General features: G+C 40.4%; 1 protein-coding gene across 1 annotated transcript in view; it reads left to right on the top strand.

Annotated features, from left to right (window-relative positions):
• Positions 1 to 7,335, top strand: part of GTF2A1 (general transcription factor IIA subunit 1) — a 52,237-nt gene extending 44,902 nt beyond the window's left edge. Inside the window, exon 9 of the mRNA XM_079768178.1 lies at positions 2,472 to 7,335. Within this exon, the coding sequence (XP_079624304.1) occupies positions 2,472 to 2,579 (108 nt within the window). The 3' untranslated portion in view covers positions 2,580 to 7,335. The remainder of the gene's footprint in view (positions 1 to 2,471) is intronic.
• The last annotated feature ends 14,966 nt before the right edge of the window (positions 7,336 to 22,301 follow it).

Raw genomic sequence — 22,301 nt, 5'->3', positions numbered from 1 at the left:
AATCTCTGCAACATTTTTTTATTTCTAAGGAAAGAACTAGAGTAATAAGACTGATAACTAACAAACATATACATTGTTACTGAAAATTATTTTAAAAGTTATTTAGCTCTACTGTATTTTGGTATCATTAAGGAATTTTTAAACTAGGTTCTGTGAGAATTGGCTCTTGACTCCTTGTTTACTTAATTCTTAAAAAGGGTGCTACTTTCCAAGTATTTTTATTATAGTTATTGGCATTATTGTTGAGATTTTTTGTTATTTATTAAACATTTAATTTGGATTTAAATTTCTTTTCTGGCTACAGTAATTAAATTTATAATAAATCTATAAATTATATTGCATTTATAATTAATTTATTAAAATATCCATACTACCAATCTACAGATTCCCAGTACATTCCCTATCAAAATCCAATGACATTTTCCACAGATACAGAACAGACAAACCTAAAATTTGTATGAACCACAAAAGACCCTTCAACGAAAGTAAATTTGAGAAAGAACAACAAAGCTTCAGTCATCATGCTCCCTAAATTCAAACTGTATTACACAGCTATAGTAATCAAAACAGTATGGTATTGGCATAAAAACAGACACATAGATAAATGGAATAGAAAAGAGAGACCAGAAATAAACCCATGCATATTTGTTAGGACAAAATAGCCAAGAATACACAATGGGTAAAGGACAATTTCTTTAATAAATGGTATTGGGAAAACCTATCACACATACACAAAGCCAACTTTAAATGCATGAAAGACTTAAGACTTGAAACTGCTAAAAATTCCTAGTTGGTAAGCTCCTTAACATCAGTCTGGTTTTTTATTTGACAACAAAAGCAAAACTAATCAAGTGGGACTACATCAAACTAAAAAGCTTCTGCACAACAAAGGAAATAATCAATAAAATGAAAAGGCAGCCTACTGAATGGGAGGAAATATTTGCAAATCACATATCTGATAAGGAGTTAATATCCAAAATACATAAAGGACTCATACAACTCAATAGCAAAAATACAGTCTGGTTTAAAAATGGGGAGATCTGAATGGACAGTTTTCCAAAGAAGATATACGAATGGCCAATCCGTACCTGAATAGGTCCTTATTAACATGACTAATCATCAGGGAAATACAAATCAAAACCACAGTGAGCTATTACCTCATTAACATTACCTATTAGAATGGCTGTTATAAGAAGAAAAAAGAAAGTAACGTGTTGGCAAGGATGTGGAGAAAAGGGAACCTTTGTGCACTGTTGGTGGAAATGTAAATTGGTACAGCCACTATAGTAAACAGTATGTATGTTCTTAAAAAAATTAAAAATAGAACTACCATATAATCCCACAAATACACTTCTGGGTATTTTTTCAAAGGAAACAAAAACACTAACTGGAAAAGATGTATGACACCCATGTTCATTGCAACATTTTTTTTTTTTTTAAATAACATTTTTTAAATTGATTTCAGAGAAGAAGGGATAGGGATAGAGAGATAGAAACATCAATGATGCGAGAGAATCATTGATCAGCTGCCTCCTGCACGCTCCCACACTGGAAATCAAGCCTGCAACTGGGGCATGTGCCCTGACAGGAATCAAACCGTGACCTTGTGGTTCATAGGTCAGTGCTCAACCACTGAGCCATGCGGGGCTGGGCTCATTGCAACATTTTAGCCAAGCCATGGAAACAACATAAGTGTCCATCAGTGGATGAATGGGTAAAGAAATAATGAGATATATACAGTATATAATAGCAATACATATAATGGAATAATATTCAGTCATAATAAAGAATGAAATCTTGCCCTAGCCTGCAGACCAAAGGGTCATGGGTTCGATTGTGGTGAAGGGCACATACCTCGGTTGCAGATTAAATCCCCAGCCCTAATAGGGGTGCGTGTGGGAGGCAACCAATCCATGTGTCTCTCACACATCAATGTTTCTCTATCTCTCCCCCTCCCTTTCACTCTCTCTAATGATCTCATTTATATGTTTAATCTTTTAAAACAAACTGAACTCATAGTTACAGAGGATAGAATGATGATTGCCAGAAGTGAGGGGTGGGGGATGGGTGAAGGTGGTCAAAAGGTACAAACTTCCAGTTATAAAATAAATTGGTCAAGGGATATAATGTACAGCATGGTGACTATAGCTAATATTACTGTGAAGTATATTTGAAAGTTGCTAAGAGAGTAGATTTTAAAAATTCTCATCACAAGAAAAAGTTGTGACTGTGGGTGATGAATGTTAAATAGACTTAATTGTGATTATTTCTCAATATATAAAAATATCAGATTATTATGTCTGTTGTACACCTGAAACTAATAGAATGGTACATGTCAATTATATCTCAATTAAAAAAATAATTTGCAAATGCAGTAATGTACAAGACAAAGGTTTTTTGGTGTGTGAATGGGCTTTTTTGTTGGTTCCTCTGTTGATCGTATCTCTTACATTCTTTCTTTGTTTATTTAGATACACAGAAGTAAAAACAAATGGAAATTTCATCTCAAGGATGGCATTATGAATCTTAATGGAAGAGATTATATATTTTCCAAAGCCATTGGAGATGCAGAATGGTGAAGAGTTGGTTCTTTTCTTTTATAAATAAAATGAAAGAAACTTTAAAAAAATTTAAAGTGACAGTTTGAAACTTGGGACATACTTCAACCAAAACTTAACTTCTGCATGTCAGAAAAAGTGCAGTGGAAGCAAAGCTACTGGAACAAAGAGACCTTGACAACATAGACACTACTTCTAACTGGCAAGCCATGGAACTGTAGCACCTGGGGTTGTTGGGGAAGGGGGCATTGGGGTTTTGTGTAGGAAAACCCTAATTGTCAATTTTAAATACAGGTACCTGCCACTGGTAATTAGCATGTAAAGCTTTGTCTATATTCCTTCCTCCACCTTGGGTTCAATCAGAAAATACTTGTTAGAATGAACTAAAGAAACTTCCCTTTTGATAGATTGAAATGAAACTGCTTATTGTATGTGGTTATATTTGGTAAAAATTGCGTGTGCGCTTTTTACAAGAGGGCAAGAATTATGGTGTTGAATTTTAATTGACTTGTGTAAGGAAACAATTTAGAACTCTTATAATAGGTCTTAAATATTTTTACTTGCTATTCTCCCTCAGTGATATATACCTCTTACTTCCCTGCTTTATGAAACATCTGTTTAAGAGTTAAAGGAAGTAATCAATGACCACAGTTTGGAGACAAAATTTGACCCAGGAATGGCTACTTATTTTAATTAGGTTTTCATACTCATTAAACTAGAGTCTCATCTAAGCAGAATTAAAATGCCAACTTCAGTTTCCTTACAAAAAAGTGTAATTGTTTCTTTTAGCCCCATACCTTAAAAAGAAACCGTAAAGTGGCTCCTTAGAAATATGGTTTTATTTCACAAAGGTACCATTTAGCTGAAATATACACAAGACTAGATACAGATTTTTTTCCAGTTGGGCCGAAGTGCATGCTTATATGGGTTGTTTAGTCTTTAAGCTAAACATACATTCAGATAACATTCAGTGCATTGACTGAAGTGTTGGGCAGGTGGTGAGGACCTGGGTTTTTATTAAACAATTTAATAATTATAAAAGTTTCTTGTCTTTACTAGTAAAGAATTATAAAACTATTATTTTAATTGAACAGATTTTTAAAAATTTAACTTTGTAATTTGAGGGGCAATTTTGGGGTAGGAGGAGGTGGGCCACTAAGTACATATTTACCTCTTTCATTTGGTGGCCCTTCCAGGCCATCGATAATATTAAATACATGGGCTTTAGTTTGCACATCGGGAAGAAAGCATATAAATTTGACTTTTATTGAAAATAATAGAAACTTAGTATGTATATTAAGAATACATAGCTCTAATTCTGTAAGGGGCTCTAAAATACAATATGGCAGTGCTGTGCTCAGTGTGCACGAGTTGCCTGGGAGAACTGTAGGAACACCTTGTTTCTTACAGCTAATTCTTTTCATGGTTTATTTGGACAGAATTCACATGTGTTTAACTTTTGTATATTGATTTTTTAAAAGTCTTCCATTTTTATCTTTTATTTGCCTTTGTGTTTCCAGAAGTAAAATAGAAACACTTTAAAGTACATTGCAAAGAAAAACTGTGAGCTTATTATATATTTCTTTTTCTTTTTTTAACACAAATCTTTAAAATTCTCAAAAAGGCTAATCTTTTTTTTTTTTTTTTCCACCTACTTCCTACCCCACATTACCAACTTGGTCCCTTTAACTTATATTCTGAACTTTGATATAAATGGTGGTTTCTGGCATGCTACTAGTTAGGTTTTATTAGATGCCATAACTGGTAATACGGTTTTTATTTTTGCTATGTTAATTTAGTTTTTTGGAGGGGAGATTTGTTTGTTTGCCCCATTACTCTGAAAGCACACATACGTTTGTTGGTTTGTTTTATTGAGATTGGGAGAAGAGAAGGGAGGGGGTGGAATCACAGAAGTCCTCTTGTTCAGTTGTCCTTCAGTATAGATGATAGTAGGTTGATATTTACCCAATGAAGAGTCATTGACCTGAACTACCTATAAAAGTTTAGCAGTGCTGCAGTGTTGAACGAAACCTTTTGGCTATCTAGTAGTTATTATGCTACTGAACCTTGTATTATTATATGATACTCAGCTCATGTTTTGGGCCCTCTATGTAGGCAAGCATTCGATATTCATAGTAGAATTGGATACTGGCCTGTTTTTATAATGTTTTTTCAAACATGAAAAACCACTGCTTTCAGAGTGATTCACTCGGGTTATTTTGAAGCAGGAATTAACTATTTGTAGTTGCACCTGTGTATTGCATATTAATTATGGCACACTTGGCAAATGCTTTTCTTTTACCTGTGAAAATCCTGAGAGCCAGATCAACAACACTGCATACCAAATTGTGCTCTTATGTATCACTGCATTGTGTTCCTTTTTAATCAAATAGCATGTTTTAGTTTTATTATGGTGGCTTGCTATAAGAATGCCACTTGCTTATCTTTTATTGTACTTGAATTCTTAATCATGCTTTTAACATTGTATTTAACAAATCATTTCATTAAGTTCTATAAAAATGTCATTCCTTTGAAAAGGCAAGGATTCCCACTTCAGAATTTTAAAATGAAAATGTTTATTCAAAGAGGGAAAATTGTTCAGACTTGGTTTTATGAAAACAGGTAAAGTTTTCAGAAGAGAAATTGTTTAGATTTGCACAGAAGGTGATGGCACCTTTTGTTAAAAAAAGATTAACATTAATCAACAGTGTGAAGGGAAATTTACACAAAATTACTTGATAAAGTGTGGAAATGTGTGCCTTTCAGTATATGTACTCTTTTTTTTTTTTTTTTTTTTTTGGTGGTCATTGGGATAATCAGACCACATGCATGCCTGAGAGCACAGTTAATTTCTGTGGAGAGCCACATTTTGCTAAAACAACTCTTTAATGTGCAATTAGTTTCTATAATAAAGTGTCTGTTATATAAGGGGGATCTTTATATTGGGCTTTTATATTTTTTTAAATGTTCACATTTCTTTCTGTTAATTAAATGCCATCATAATACCACATTTATATTGCCTCTCTTAAAATCAAAGCCACCTTGATGTTATTCTAGGAATACATCAAGATTTGAGCAGTGTGTATAGTAATTTTGAAGAGCATATTCTAATAGATTCTGGTTTTAGACATCAAGAACATAAAAATATAATAGCTTTTGTATAAAGATTTTCTTTTGCTATAGTGAAAATCAAGGATTTGGTTTTCTTATTTTTTCTGCTTTTTATGGAGGAATAAAAAGGGTTGTCTCCTCTAAGACTAATTTTTGATTATCTTATAGCAATAATGTCACCATTCTTTTCAGAAGGTAAATATGCCTTGTGCAGGAAAACAGACATAATTTCCTGTTGGGAGTTCCCTTTATAACTTAACATTTTCTTCCACTTAGAAGATTTCTATTTTTTTCAGATTATTTCATCTTGAACTTTTTTGAGATTTTGTGCAATGTAGTATTTTATTGAATCCATCTTTGTACATTTTCATTTTATTTCATTTGTCTGTCTTCCACCTGTCTGAATCAGCTATTCAGATTTTGAATTCATTGGTTAAAAAATAGTTGCTTTTATATAGTTCCTCATGAGTTTATGTTAAATAGTTTTGCATTTTAATCTATTATGCTATGGAAATTATTCTGAAGTTTATATTCCCCCTTTAAGCCTGCTTTAGTCTATTTTTTGTCATTTTTTATGGTTTAAGGAAGAACACACAAACTTAATATTTTTGTTTATTTTGTGGAACAAAAGAAACTTTTCCTTTTTTAAAGGAAGAACTCATTGAGTTATTAGTAACTACTAACTATTAGTAAGTTACTATTTACCTAGTTAATAACTATTTCTGTCAAGGTTCCTTAAATCAGTCCAGTATGCGTCAGGGCTACAATTTGGGGGAGGGACTAATCCTTTTTGCTGTTCTGAGCTACTGTTGTCAACTGCTGTTGTACATACTGTTATGTGTAAGGGCGTAAATATATTTATTATGTTTGTATAATTCATCTGTACAATTGCAGATCAAGGTTGCTCTTCTGTGATATACGGGATATTATGTTTTAAAGAACATCTTGGAATACAATTAGAGAACTTAGTATTTTGATGTACTAAGACCTATTTTAAGTTTAATATTTTACCTTTGCAAAACTTTAATTAAAGATGTTATTTAAAGTAATGTTGCTTGCTTTGCTTACTAGTGTATAACGTTATATAGATAACTGAATAAAAATTATACAGTTTAGAAAGGAAAATGCTTTACATTGTTAATGAAAGTAAGTTCCATTTATCTAAAAAAGGGGTATCATTATGTCCTATACCTTAAAATTAAGTAGGATGGGATATCATTCTGAGCTATTAAACTGAACTACAAATTCTAATAGCTTTAAAAAAGAATAGTTGTATTTCCCAGCACACAGGAATTTAAATTGGACTAAATCCACACCAACAAATTGTTACTAAAACTGATGTAATTAATATATTGTATTAAATGAGTATTTCTACTCTAAAGAATAGATACTTAGGATACAATTATTTCAGAATATACTTGTTTTTTAATTCATATGTTTAGCTAACTCTTTTAATTCAGTTTGTAAATAATTGCATAATAGGAGAATCAGATTTCTGAGGTCTATATTATATATTGAATATATTTTGTGTTATATTTGAAGCTATTAAATCATTAGCAGGCATTTTAATTCTATAGTTAATTCAAGTGAAACATTAAGAAGCTTGTCTTTTTGTAATTTTTTATCCTGTTACAGACTACTTTATCTAGGAAACATGCAAATTTTAACCATTAAAAACAATCATAATAAAGATTTTATTGCCAGAAAAATCTTGTAATTTTGCAGTTTAATACAGGCTCCTACGTTGATGATCAACCTTTTTGGCCTCAGTTTTTCTGTCTATAATGTATATGGTTTTGAGGATTAAGTGAGGTAATACATGTATAGCTCTTAGAATGGATTTTGACATACTTAAGTATTCAGATGACAATTCAGTTATTTACTTAATTTCATAATTATATTTGCATAATATAAAATGACTAGTAGAGTTGAAAAAAGCATTTAAGTGGTCAAAAATAGCAAAAGAGAATGTGGTCTGATTAATAAGGGACAGTGAAAGATTTGGTTACAACCCAACTAAGCCTGGGAGGTTGAGTTAAGTTAGGAAAGCAGCTCATCTGGCTGCAGCAGTACAGGAGAGGGGTCATGAAACAGTGAGAAGACTCTAGGCTTTTTCCTCCCCAAAGTAAACATTTCATACATTATGTCTAAAATTTCCCCAAAGTTCAAATTATAGTTGAACTAGAACATTTTGCTAATTACTTGATATTTCCTAATATCAATGGATTCTGCCCAGTTTGTTTATGGAGAAAAACAAAAATACTGAAATATGTATTGTTATTCAAAGAGATTGAAGCTTTGGTTACCTCACTGACACTGACCTGAATCCCTCTCCTAGCTGATTACTCGCAATCCTATTTCTGGAGGCAAATGACTTTTGTGTCAACCCTCCTACCACTAGCCAAGGAGGAAAGGCAAATAGAAGTAGTTGCACACCTTTGTTTCTGTTTTGAAATACAGTTTTTCTAGTTAAATGGGAAATTGAGCATACTAGTAGAGTATATATTAACTAATTCAACTTACTCTAGTGATCTCCCATGGACCAGGAATTGTGATCAGTATTATTGGAGGATCCAGAGATGAATAACACAGTTGCCACCTTTAAAAAGTAGTTAGGCCCTGGCTGGGTGGCTCAGATGGTTGGAGCATCATCCCTTGCACCAAAAGGTTGTGGGTTCAACTCCCAGTCAGGACACAAACCTAGGTTGCATGTTACCAAACCTGACTTCCTCATAGGGTTGTGAAGATCCTATCTAATAAAAGAGTAATATGCAAATTGACCGTCACTCCAACACAAGATGGCTGCCCTCATGTGGACACAAGATGGCCGCCACAAGATGGCTGGCAGGGGAGGGCAGTTGTGGGCGATCAGACCAACATGGGAGGGCAGTTGGGAGGGACCAGGCCTGCAAGGAAGGGCAGTTGGGGGGGGACCCAGGCCTGCAGGCGAGAGCAGTTGGGGGCAATCAAGCCTGCAGGGGAGGGCAGTTTGGGGTGACCAGGCCGGCAGAGGAAGGAAGTTGGGGGCGACTGGGCCTGCAGGGAAGGGCAGTTGGGGGGAACCCAGGCCTGCAGGGGAGGGCAGTTGGGGGTGACCAGGCCTGCAGGGGAGGGCAGTTAGGTGCAATCAGGCTGTCAGGGGAGCAGTTAGGCATCAATCAGGCTGGCAGAGGAATGATTAGGGGGTGATCAGGCTGGCAGTTAGAAGCAGTTAGGGGCAATCAGGAAGGCAGGCAGGAGAGCAGTTGGGAGCCAGCAGTCCTGGATTGTGAGAGGGATGTCCAACTGCCCGTTTAGGCCTGATCCCGGTAGGATTGGGCCTAAACGGGCAGTTGAACATCCCTCAAGGGGTCCCAGGTTGGAGAGGGTGCAGGCTGGGCTGAGGGACACCACCCCCCACCCTGTGCACGAATTTCGTGCACCGGGCCTCTAGTAGTAAGATAAAATGCATAGAAAAGGTGGATGGTGTGTACAAGGTGCCAAAGTTTACCCAAGAGGCTTGAGTGTACTGAGCATGGAAGAGGACAGGTATTTTGGGGACAAATTAAAAAGATCTATATTTGATATATTAAGTTTGTGGTACCCATTAGATATCCTAGTTGAGGTATTAAGATGACAAGAAGAGTTATGAGTGGATGGAGCTCTGTGGGAAATGTCTGAGCTGAAAAGTATCTTCAGGGTTTATTATCATAGGGAGAGCATTTAAAGCCATAGAAGTGACTCACCTAAGCAAGAACATAGATAAGAGAGAAAGAAGAGGATCCAGGACCCACTCTAACAGGACTGGCTACATAATTTGCAGAACCTAACGCAAAATGAAAATATGGGGCCCAGTGTTCAACACTTATTAAGAATTTCAAGATGGTGACAGCAGGGCATTAAACAGTAGAGCCTGTGTGACTGTACTTGTCATACACCCTTGAAGCTGCTCTTGGGACTCATTAAGGGAGAATGAGGAAGCAAGGCCAGTGAGTATTTGTTTGTTAATCCTCACCTGAGGATATTATTAACATTGATTTTTTTTTTTTTTAAGAGAGAGAAGGGAGAGGAGAGACACAGAGAAAAAGACATTGATGTGAGACACATTGATTGGTTGCCTCCTGCACGCACCCCAACTAGCCAGGGATTGAGCCTGCAATCCAGGTATGTGCCCTTGATGGGAATCAAATCCGCAACCCATCAGTCTGTGGGCTGATGCTCTAACCACTGAGAAAACCAGCCAGGGCAAAGAGGACTACAAGGATCAGGTCCTGGTTGGCTTAAGCCACTTACTTCCCTGGCTATAGTCACTGATTCAGGGGAGGGAGTGTGACCTAAGAAGTCTTATTTGGTGAATTTCAGGACTCTTGTTTGAAATGCTCAGACAAAAGATCTCTTTCTCAGATTTAAATAAGGAAGTATTGAAGCATAGTAATCTCCATCTTGTGTAAAAACTGCTGTTTGAAATTCTAATCCTGCTATTTCGGCTTCTGTAAACGCTTGCTTGCTTAAATAATAGGGAAAAATAAGACTACTCCCATTCCAGAGAGGCCATAAACTATGCCCCAGACAGAGTTGTCAGTGCTGGTGCCAGGCCAGGCCTTGAGATATAGTCTCACAGCCCTGTCCCAGCACACAGGACTTTTTCTCAGAAGGTCTGGAAGTCTTGTTCCAAATTTGGAAGACAAAGAGCTGAAAAAAGTATAAATAGAGAAGACTTCCACCATGTTGGGGCCCAGAATTTGACAGAGACATTCTACTCTGAGCACGCTAGTGCTAGCATAATAAAAAAAGACTCCAAATTAATCTGGCTTATTGATTAAGGCATCTTCTGATTTACAATATAACAGTATGTACCTCCTATGGCCTCAGCAGCTGTCCTCTGACCTTGAGGAGCATCAAACTTACAATAAACACAGGGAGGCAGAGCAGGTGATGGAAAGATAATAGGTCCTTAATGACATTCTATCTAATAAAAGAGTAATATGCAAATTGACCATCACTCCAACACACAAGATGGCTGCCACAAGATGGCCAGCAGGGGAGGGCAGTTGTGGGTGATCAGGCCTGCAGGGGAGGGCAGTTAGGGGCGACCAGGCCAGCGGAGGAGGGCAGTTGGGGGGGACCAGGCCTGTAGGGGAGGGCAGTTGGGGGTGATCAGGCCTGCAGGAGAGGGCAGTTGGGGGGACCAGGCCTGCAGGGGAGGGCAGTTGGGGGTGACCAGGCCACCATGGGAGAGCAGTTAGGGGTGACCAGGCCTGCAGGGGAGGGCAGTTGGGGGTGACCAGGCCTGCAGGGGAGGGCAGTTAGGGGTGACCAGGCTGGCAGGGGAGGGCAGTTAGGGGCAATCGGGCTGGCAGGGGAGCAGTTAGGTGTCAATTAGGCTCTCAGGGGAGTGGTTAGGGGGTGATCAGGCTGGCAGGCAGAAGCAGTTAGGGGCAATCAGGCAGGCAGGCAGGCAAGTGGTTGGGAGCCAGCAGTCCTGGATTGTGAGAGGGCAGTTGGACATCCTTCGAGGGGTCCCAGATTGGAGAGGTTGCAGGCTGGGCTGAGGGACATTCCCCACCCCATGCATGAATTTCGTGCACCAGGCCTCTAGTCCTATATAATAAAGAGGTAATATGCAAATTGAGCATTACTCCAACACACAAGATGGCCTTCACAAGATGGCCAGCAGGGGAGGGCAGTTGTGGGTGATCAGGCCATCAGGGGAGGGCAGTTGGGAGGGACCAGGCCAGCAGGGGAGGGCAGTTGTGGGTGATCAGGCCTTCAGGGGAGAGCAGTTAGGGGCGACCGGGCCAGCGAAGGAGGGCAGTTTGGGGTGACCAGACCTGCAGGGGAGAAGTTAGGAGTCAATCAGGCTGGCAGGGGAGTGGTTAGGGGGTGATCAGGCTGGCAGGCAGAAGCAGTCAGGGGCAATCAGGCAGGCAGGCAGGCAAGTGGTTGGGAGCCAGCAGTCCTGGATTTTGAGAAAGATGTCCGACTTCCCGTTTAGGCCCAATTTCACCGAGGGGTCCCATATTGGAGAGGTGCAGGCTGGGCTGAGGGACACACACATACCCCAATGCACGAATTTCATGCACTGGGCCTCTAGTCTTATAAATAAGCTTGTTAGTAGGTAATTTGTTCTATTTACCATAGATACCGTTCCAAATATCGTAGTTATTTTCTGTTTACCGTTATTTTTCTTTATCCTGTTATCCCCCCACCCCCTGCTTGCCTTCATTTATAGTTGCATATAATTTTCTGCATTTTCCCCTGCTGATTTGGTGGCTTGGTTTAAGCCCAGGTTATGAGACTTGTCTTTAAGCTCTTGCTTCCCTAGAGCTAGAGCTGCAGGGGCCAATAGGCATAGCCCTTAGACACATAGTGAAGAATACTATAGTGTGAAATAGCCCAGGCTTTGAAAACAGACTGATCCAGGGTCGAGCATCAGGGGTACCCACTCTCTCTGAGCCTCAAATTCCTCATCTATGAAACTGATATAATAATGGTTATCTTGCATCTTTGCTGTAAGGTATAGTGTATATAAAGTGTACGGCACATATTAGACTCTGAAAATATTATATTAGCAAAATAGGCTTTATGGTTCTACTGGTTTGATCTTCATAGTCTACAGTGGAGGACTTTAGGACCTGAAGAAGTGATGCAAATTGGCCAACCTTGTGCAACTAATAAAAGGTATAGCTAGAAGGTCTCCTGATTCCTAGATGAATTCCCTCTCCGTGTCCTGAGGCTGGCAGCCTACAGGCAGTGATGGGCCCTGGCCATGTTTTGTTGAACTTGTGTTAATGTGTATGATGGTTGTTTCTTATGCTTAGTTACAAAACAAGGGTAGCGCCTCTCCTTTCCCAACACCAGCCTGCATATTCATGCTAACTGCGTGAGTTTTCTGGCACTGAGTTGGTGCTCCCATGTGGCAGCCTGCCAACCCCTCCTCTTGGTTTTAAGAACAAATGCAAAATGATTTATAAAAAGATTCCATTCCATTCAAAGTCCAGAAGTTACCCTGTAGGCATTTCTGTTTCCTGGGGGCTTCTCAGTGAGAAGCTGCTGAAAGCCTTGTTGCCTTTTCAAAATAGAAGTAAATTGTATTCTGGAACCAGGAAGGCTGTTTGCTTAGTTCTGTACCTCCTTGTGTGGAAATACTCCTAACAGTAATGAGAGAAGCAGCACAGCTGGCTGCTTTGCTGTTTAAAATCTCAGGGAGGTCAGTTTAAAGGAGTAATTTCCATTCCTTAATAATCACCTGTTTCTCAGAGTTCTAAAATGTGAAAAAGCTCAAAATGCCAACACCTTACACATACCATGGGAGAGGAAAACTTGAGAGGTCATCAGGGTTTGTGTGTGTGTGTGTGTGTGTGTTTGAATAGCTGTTCAGAGAGACCATAACATTAATCAGAAGTTAGGCAATTATTAAAAGCCCCAAGAAAAGAATATGTTGTACTGCTCCTTAGGGGGGTCACTAGACTACAAATTCCATTAGGGCTGTGCTGTCTTTTACATTCACAACAATGTTTCCAGGACTGAACTCTGTGCAGGGCATATAGAAGTACAGATTCGTAAAATGAAGAAGTGAGTGAGTAATTAAAAGTGGTATGCTGGTTAATTTGAAGAAAGTCAGGGATCTGTCTCCTTCATTTTGAAAGGAGCCCACTGACTTTTCTGGGGCTGACAGAACTTCCGTACTCAGGATGCCACAGGTTAGGGTGGCAAAGCAGGGCAGGGCAAGGAGGGCCAGGAAAACTAAGAATTCCACCCAGAGGTGATGAAACAAACTTCAACAGGATGAATGAGGGACATTTGTTGTTTAGACTTCTCAGTATACCCTTCCTATTTTCCTTCATGCTAAGCAAGATGGAGGGAGGGCTATGCCTTTTTTTCTGGAAGTGGAATGGGGTAGGTGATTCCTCACCTTGTTGCAGAAGACCAGAGAAAACCAAGCAATGCTTAGAGAAATGGAGTTACACTTGATGATGATGATGATGATGATGATGATGATGATGATGATGCATGGCCCCAGAGAAAAATGTCTTTCAAATTCTGGGCCGCAACATGGAGGAAGTTGTCCCTTTTTATATATTTTTTTCAGTCCTTTGTCTCCCAAATATGGGGTTTTCCGGTCCCCTTTGCAAGTTCTTAAAGAGCCCTATGTGCTGGGGCTTTGAGACCTTAATCAAAGGCCTGGCCTGGCGCCAGCACTGATAACTTCGTCTGGGGAAGGTTTATGGCCTCTCTGGAATGGGAGTAGTCTTATTTTCCTTATTACTTAAGCAAGCAAGCGTTTACAGAAGCCAAAATAGCAGGGTTAAAATTTCAAACAGCAGTTTGTATATAAGATGGATGCTTCAACCTGCTTCTGCACCCAGAAACAGGGGCCCAAATCTCAAGGTAAAATAGACAAAATTTATCATCTTAACCAGTCTTAACTGTAGAGTTTATGGCATTAAGTTAATTCATAATATGCTACCCTTACCACCATCCATCTTCAGAACTCTTTCTATCTTATAGAACTGAATCTCTGTAACTTCCAGTTCTTTCACCCAGCCCCTGACAGTCACCATTCTATTTTTCTCTCTCTCTGATTTTGACTAAGTGGAGTTATGCAATATTTGTCCTTTTGTGACTAGCTTATTTCACTTAGTCTAATGCCCCAGGTTCATCTATTCTGTAGCATGTGTCAGAATTTCCTTCATTTTATTGATTTTTTACAGAGAGGAAGAGAGAGGGATAGAGAGTTAGAAACATCGATGAGAGAGAAACATCGATCAGCTGCCTCCTGCACACCCCCTACTGGGGATGTGCCCGCAACCAAGGTACATGCCTTTGACCGGAATCGAACCTGGGACCCTTGAGTCCGCAGACCGACGCTCTATCCACTGAGCCAAACCGGTTTCGGCAGAATTTCCTTCATTTTAAAGGCTGACTAATATTCCTTTGGGTGTGTATACCACAATTTGCTTACCATTTACCCATTGATGGATACTTGGGTTGCTTCCACATTTTAGCTATTGTGAATAATGCTTTTTACTAGTAAGACCCTGCTTCCAATTCTTTTGGGTAGATACCCAGAAATAGAATTGCTGCATCATATAATAATTATGTTTAATTTTTTCAGGAATTGCCATACTGTTTTCCACAGTGGTTGTACCATTTTACATTCCTACCAACAGTGCAAAAGGGTTCCAATTTCTCCACAACCTTGCCAACACTTATTTTCCAGATTTTTTTATAGTAGCCATCTTAGTGGTTGTGAAGTGGTATCCTATTGTAGTTTTTATGTGCATTCCCCTAATGATTAGTGATGTTGAACACTTTTTATGTGCTTATTAGCTATCTGTGTATCTTCTTTAGAGAAATGTCGATTCAAGTCCTTTGCCCATGTCTGAGCCAGGTTACTTTTCTGTTGTTGAATTTTAGGAGTTCACTATACATTCTGGAAATTAATCCCTTTTCAGATATATGATTTGTAAATATTTTCTCCCATTCTGTGAGATGCCTTTTTATTCTGTTGATATTTGTCTTTTGATGCATACATTTAAAAAATTTTATAAAGTCCAATTTGTCTATTTTTTCTTTTGTTGCCTGTGTCTTTGGTGTCATATCCAAGAAATAATTGTCAAATTTAATGTTGTAAAGCTTTTGCCCTGTGTTATCTTCTAAGAGTTTCATAGTTTTAGGTATTATATTGAGTTAATTGATTCATTTTCATTTGTTTTTGTATATGGAGTTGGGTAAAGGACAGTCTTTTCAACAAATGGTGCTAAGAAAACTTGATATCAACATGCAAAAGAATTCTTTTGCATGTTGATATCAAGTTTTCTTAGCACCATTTGTTGAAAAGACTGTCCTTTCTCCATTGAATAGTCTTGTGACCGCTGTCAAAAATAATTTGACCATGTATGTGAGGGTTTATTTCTGGTCTGTCCATTCCATTGGTCTACATTTTGTCTTTATTCCAGTGCCACACTGTTTTAATTACTGTAGCTTTGTAGTTAGTTTTCAAATCAGAGGACTTTGAGTTTGAGGGCATGAAATGAAGTTGCAATATCAGTCAGAGGTTTTATATACACATCAAGGCCCAGTGATATGACAGTGACTGCCTGGGCAAGGGTAACAGTGGCAGCCTTTTGCTGGGACAGGGCCTCCCCTTGCCCAATTCCTGCCTGAGCCTGGTTTTCTAGGCTTTCATTTCAATGGCAAACTACTCTACTCTTCAAATCTGCTTACATTAACCAGAGTCTGTTTTTGTTGCTTGCAATCAAGAATCCTGATAGTACAGCTCAGTTCATATGGGAATGAGCCACTTTGAACATGGAGCAATAAAAATAAAAGTCTTTACTAATCATGCAATCAGTCTGTTGCATGGCTCAATAGCAAGGTTCATGCTTAGTTGCACATCTATGCAATATTCAAATTCCTCTACATTTATCTGTTGGTAAGAGAGGGTAAACAAGGTTTGATTCAGCAAAACTGTGGAAACAATGGGGCATATCTTAAGAATCACCTTTTTTTTCTGGGAGTCTTCTACCTTCATATTAATCCCTTCTTCCTATTAGGCATTCAATATCCTGTAATCTTCACACTAAATACACAAAATAGCAGTGTATTTACATGATTAATATTATTGTTTATCAGTATCGGTTACAGTTGTGCTTGGATGACTAATTATCCTTGAGCATAAGAGTTTCAGTTTGATTATTTATTGTGGCATTCATGTATTGAGTACCCATATGAGTACCATGACAGCTAGACCCAAAATCCAACCGGATCCAGTCTTGGTGGAGTGACTGGTTGGGAGGCTGGCAGAGTCAAGTCAAGCTGCCTCCTCCCTAGCATAGCTGCTCTCTGTTGGCCAAATTGGGGTTTGCTTGGATGAGGCCACTCGAGGCCCATCTGTAGGAGCTGGAGGATGGTGGTTCCACAGCCTATTGATATCTCCTTTAGTCTGTTCTAGCACAAGTCTGCCTGCGCTGGGCCCCTCAACTCCAAAACTTCTCTTTTCTTAGTGTAAACATGTATCAGGACCCTGTGCCCTCTCCTGAGGCGGCACTTAGTTTGTAGGTTCCACATGATAAGTACTGTGTGTGTGTGATGTGGACTGAAGTTATTTTCATGCTCTCCAAACTCACTCTTTGACATGTTCCATATATTCTGGAGCCTCCCCATAGAATTCTGCTTCCCATGATCAACAGATCTCGTGTGGGGAGTTCTTGTTCTCAAACAAGTAGGCCATTTAAGATGGACGGAGGAGATATGTGGCCACTTTTATAGACAAAGCTCTTAGTGGGGCAGAAGAAAGTTTTGGAAATACAGGTTTTGTGGAAGGGAAAGAGACTAGGAGTGGATGTTTCTTGAGTGCCAAATACTTTGCCTGATCTTTTTAAATTCTCACACTAGCCTGGAGAGCATTTATTTTTAGCTTCCTTTTACAGATGGTTGACTGGGCTTTATGGAGGTCAAGTAATTTGCCTAAGATCATCTAAGCGAAACAATAGTGAAGCTTGGGCTGGTTGGTAGAGTGAGGCCAAGACTGTAGTTAGGATGAGCTAGGTCTCCCCATCTCCTCGGATTGCAGGAACAAATGGTTTCCACCTTAGTTACACCTGTGGACAGGCGCATGGTCCCTGCAGCAGCCTGGTCTTCTGTTTCCTTCACAAGAGGCATTCTGGGAACACTTCTGACTCTTCACTGCCTATACTCAGCACTCTGAAAAGACACTCTGACAGGGAGACAAACAAATACAGCGCTGAGTCACGATGGTAAGATCACCCTGGAGAATGGTTCTGTGCTGACTTGGGGATCAGCAAAATGATCCCCAAGTCAGCACAGACTATTCCCTCCACCAATAGTGTGAAGTTAAATGAGTTAAAGGAAAAGAGTGTTTTCAGAAAGAAAATATCTATATTTGTTTGCCTGAGGGAGAGCTGTCTACCCTCAGTTCACACCACTTCTCTGCATGTTTATTCCTGAGAGAGAGAAAGCTCCCTAATGCAATCCGAGTGGCCTGGCTTTTGAGCATTTCAGGGTGCAGCAAGGAAGTAGAAACCCAGAGGCTGATGGCCTGGGATCATTGAAAAACCCTACTTTCATTTTTCAATTTAGGTGCATGGGCATAATGGCCCTGACTCCAGGTAGTGCAGGCAGCCCTCCTTGGCATATTATGCAGCAGAGACATGCCCAGGGCGGGCTCAGTCTGGAGAGCAGGATGAAGGGGAGGACTGTTGGCAGCGAATGTAAACACCGTAATAAAGCTGATTGAATGCGGTGTGTTTTTATTCTTACCATGGACCAGTAATCCCAAACAATGTCAATGATAAAACACTTCCTACAAGAAATATTTTTTGGTGTAAATCCTAATTGATGCAAGTACCACAATTAGTGTTGAATTTTAATAATAATATATTTGTTAGCTTCACTCATATTGCATATCTTTTTTAAAAAACATTTTTACACTTTCTACGTTTCACATGAGTGAAATAAGACAACCACAAAAATATAAAGATTGCATGATTCCACTAATAGAAGGTCTCAAAAGTAGTCCAGTTCAGCCCGGCCAGAGTGGCTCCATGGTTGAGCATCAACCTATGAACCAGGAGGTCATGGGTTCAATTTCTAGTCAGGGCACATACCCAGATTGTGGGCTAGATCCCCTGGAGTGTGTGTGCAGAAGGCAGCCAATTAATGATTCTCTCTCATCATTGATGTTTCTATCACTCTCACTCGCCCTTCCTCTCTGAAATCAATTTAAACAAAAAATTTTAAATTAAAAAAAATGTAGTCCAGTTCATAGCAACAGAAAATAGAATGGTGGTTGCCAGAGGCTGGGGGAGGGGAAATGGGGAGTTATTGTTTAATTGGTAGAGAGTTGCATTTTTCCAAGATGAAAAAGATCTGGAGCTTAGTTACACATCAACATGAATCTACTTAAGTAACACTACTGAAATGTGTGCTTAAAATGGTTGTAATGGTAAATTTTATGTTGTGTGTTTTTATCATAACAAAACAAAGCATACATATCTTTAATAAACATTGTATTCAGTTTGGAAGTTAATTTGGACAACTCTCAGTTACACAGTTAGACCCTAACACTTGGGTCATAGCCATACTCATTCGTTTCAAGAGTAAACCCCCACGGGTTCAGAATTGTTCATACTCATGTAGAGCTCAGCTTATGCATCCAGCTCTTGTGATATATTTCTGTGTTTTTTTATTTTTTAAAAAAATACATTTTTTATTGATTTCAGAGAGGGAAGGACAGGGAGAGAAAGATAGAAACATCAATGATGAGAGAGTCATTGAGCGCTGCTTCCTGCACGTCCCTTACTGGGGATAAAGCCGGCAACCCAGGTATGTGCCCTGACCGGGAATCCAACTGTAACCTCCTGGTTCATAGATGGATGCTCAACCACTGAGCCATGCCAGTTGGGCTATTTCTGTGTTTAAACAGGAGATTAGAAAGGAACAGTTGGAGTACAATTGTAAGGAAAGAAATAGAATTTAGTTATTTAATCACTAGAGGCCTGGTGCATGAATTTGTGCACAGGTGGGGTCCCTTGGCCTGGCCGATGATGGGGGTGATCAGAGCGGGCCCGCCCAGGGGGTGAGGGGGACAGCGGGAGGTTGGCGGGCTACGGGAGATTGGCTGTGGGAGTGCACTGACCACCAGGGGGCAGCTCCTGCATTGAGCGTCTGCCCCCTGGTGGTCAGTGTGTGTCATAGCGACCGTTCAGTTGTAACAGTCACTTAGGCTTTTACATATATAGATATCCTTCAATGTGACCATTGGGGATTTTTATTTGTGCTTGAATATAAAACAGTGAAACAGTGCAAATTGTGAAGTGTGATCATTTTGTTTGGTTCTTCAGGGGTGATAGCAGGAGGAGGTGGCATAATTCATAAAGTGGGAAGAGTGAGTCTTTATACTGCTGCCTTCTCCTTAAAGATGTTGAGGAGTGAGGGAGCCACTTTCAGGAATGTGATCCTAGGAAGACGGATGTCACAGCTTCTGTTGTGTTGGGGCTGTAACTAGGCAGTAGGAAAAAATCAATGGCCCTTTATTTCTGAAGCACCTTAATGAGTTTCAGATGTCAAAAAGCAGGCTTCATTCAGAAGGTAAAGAACAGAACCTAATTTCGGGCCCACACCTTGTTTGGCTGTGTTTTTGTTTCCCTGGCCTGTGAAGCAGCGCAGAGCAATTAGTCAGTATCATAATATGCTGGTTGAGAGAATGACCTCTAAGGGTGAGGGGCATGGGACCCCTGTCAGTCCCACTTGGGGACAGCTGAGGAGGGGTGCCTTCCTTGCTTCAGCCGTGCAGCCTTCAGACGGAGAGAGTGCTGTCCTGGTGGGAATTTGGGGTCTGACACCAGTCACCTGTGAGTGCTTTGAGATGCCCCGATTCTTCTTCTTTTCTTTCTTTCTTTGAACTGACAATTATAGTAAATTTCAAAATCTGAGCAGCAACGTGCATTGTGTTTCGTGAAAAAACTACAGAGAACAGGGTGGGTGCTCCGCCCACGGCTACGGCTCAGCTGTATTCTGGCCCGGGCCCCAGGGCTCCCCAGCGTCCAAACAGGGACCACAGTCCACCACGGACTGCACGTGGAGCCCGGGGCTCGCAGGATCCCGCCGGCTTGGCCGACTCGTCACAGACCAGGGAGGCCTCCAAGTCGGGTGGCGCGGGTCCCGGCCCCGCACCCGCGTGGGGCTGGCAGAGGGGGCCATGCGGGAGGTGCCCGGGGGGCCAGGCTGTCAGTCCTACTTCTAGCGGCCGCTGGGTGCAGGCCTCCCCGGATTCTTTGGCAAGAGGGAAGGGGAGCGACATTTTCAAGCAGCTCCAGGTAGGAGACGGTGCCTCGTGTCTCAGCTCAAACCCACTTAAGGCGCCCTAGCCTGTTTGTAAGGCGCCCTAGCCTGTTTGCTCAGGGGATGGAGCTTCCGCCTGCACACCGAAGGGTCCCCAGTTCAATTCTGGCCAGGGCACATGCCCAGGTTGTGGCTCGATCCCCAGCAGGGGGCGTGCAGGAGGCAGCCGATCAATGATTCTCATCATTGATGTTTCTATCTCTCTCTCCCTCTCTGAAATCAATAAAAATATATTTAAAAAACAAAAAGGACAAACAAACAAACAAAAAAAACCTATTTAATGTCCTCCCTTCTATTTTTGTTCCACTGGTTGACAGTGACCCTTCAGCTTGGCAAGTTGTTGACCTTATCTACTGACCTGATTGGCAGCTCTTGCCATGTTTTGACTCTGACGCTGTGCCTGCCAGATCCATTTTGGATTACAATGGAAGAGCCCACCTGTCCAGCGACTGGAGTGACCTAGGACACAGGTGGGAACCTAGCTGAACACAAATACAGCATGTGGCGAGTCCAGGGGCCCTTTGATCCCAGTGTGGAAGCATGTGTATTTGACTCATGGGAGACCCTCTTGTGCTTACTTTATACAAAGGAAAAACTAAAATTCTCCCTCATAAAATCAAGCCGAAATTCAAGTTGGCCAAGGAGTGAAGCCTTCCACAAGAGAGGGTACCTGAACTTTAAAAGCTTCAACTTGTATTCTTTCTTCTCTGTTGCCAGCCTTGGAAGGCAGGGGATTGATTTTGATAAGGGAGTTGATATACATTACGGTTGGTAGATTTCATGGTTGGCTAAATGGGATTAGCCTAGTTACTGGGTGGCCCAGATTCAGAAATAGGAGTAGAAGCTTCCAGAAAGATCATATAACTGGCTCTACTTCCATGAAACCTTAGGTATCATCAAGATAGAGCCTACAGCTCAGTACAACAATATTTGATATGCAAGTACGGCTTTCATAGAAGGCCACGTTACCTACGGAAGAGCCAGTCAGTAGGGCTGAACAGTCTATTTCCTAGCTAAGAGGGACACAAAGACAGAGCAACTGGCAGGAGAGCTAGAAAGGTCCCCAACAAAGTAAGGAAGTTGGCGAGTGCCTTTGGGAGCATAACCAGCGCATTCCTTTCCTTCACCAGCCCTCCAATCCTGTGTGTCAGGCATGCTGGTTCCTCATCTTAATGGTATCATAGTAGCTTTGCTCATGCGTATGCCTCAGTCTGGAATGCCCTTCTCATCACCCTCCTGTATTTTTACTTTGGAAATCCTACTCATCTTTTAAGTCCCTGCTTAATGGTGACCTTCTTAAAGACTTCTCTATCCCCCAAGCAGAATCCTTTAGGCCAGGGGTTCACAGGTCTAGCAAAGCCTAGAATATTTGCTCACTGGCCCTTTGCAGGAAAAGTTGGCAATCTCTGCCCTAAACCTGTGCTGTCCACTAGGGGGGGCCAGGAGCCCCAGGTGACTGTTGCACACATGAAATGTGCCCAGTGCAACTCAAAAATAGAATTTTGAATTTTAACTAATTGAATTTCAAGTTAAAAAAAAAAACAATAGTCATTTAGTTACGGGAAAACTTTTAAATCTGTTTAGAACAACTTGGGTATGCAAACCTATTTTTTTCAACTGTACATTTCATGAACTTGGAATATCCGTCAAGTTTTTCTGAAGAAAACTTAGTTTCCAAATTGCAAAGTGACATAAGTACACACTGACTTTTGAAGACTTAGTAGTAAGAAACAAGAATGTAAAATATCTCAATACTTTTTATATTGATTACATGTCAAAGTGATC

This window comes from Cnephaeus nilssonii (assembly GCF_951640355.1).
Source record: "Cnephaeus nilssonii genome assembly, chromosome: 4".
Taxonomy (NCBI): Eukaryota; Metazoa; Chordata; class Mammalia; order Chiroptera; family Vespertilionidae; genus Cnephaeus; species Cnephaeus nilssonii.
The sequence above is the reverse complement of the archived record's forward strand: the minus strand, read 5'-3'. Positions and strand labels throughout refer to the sequence as shown.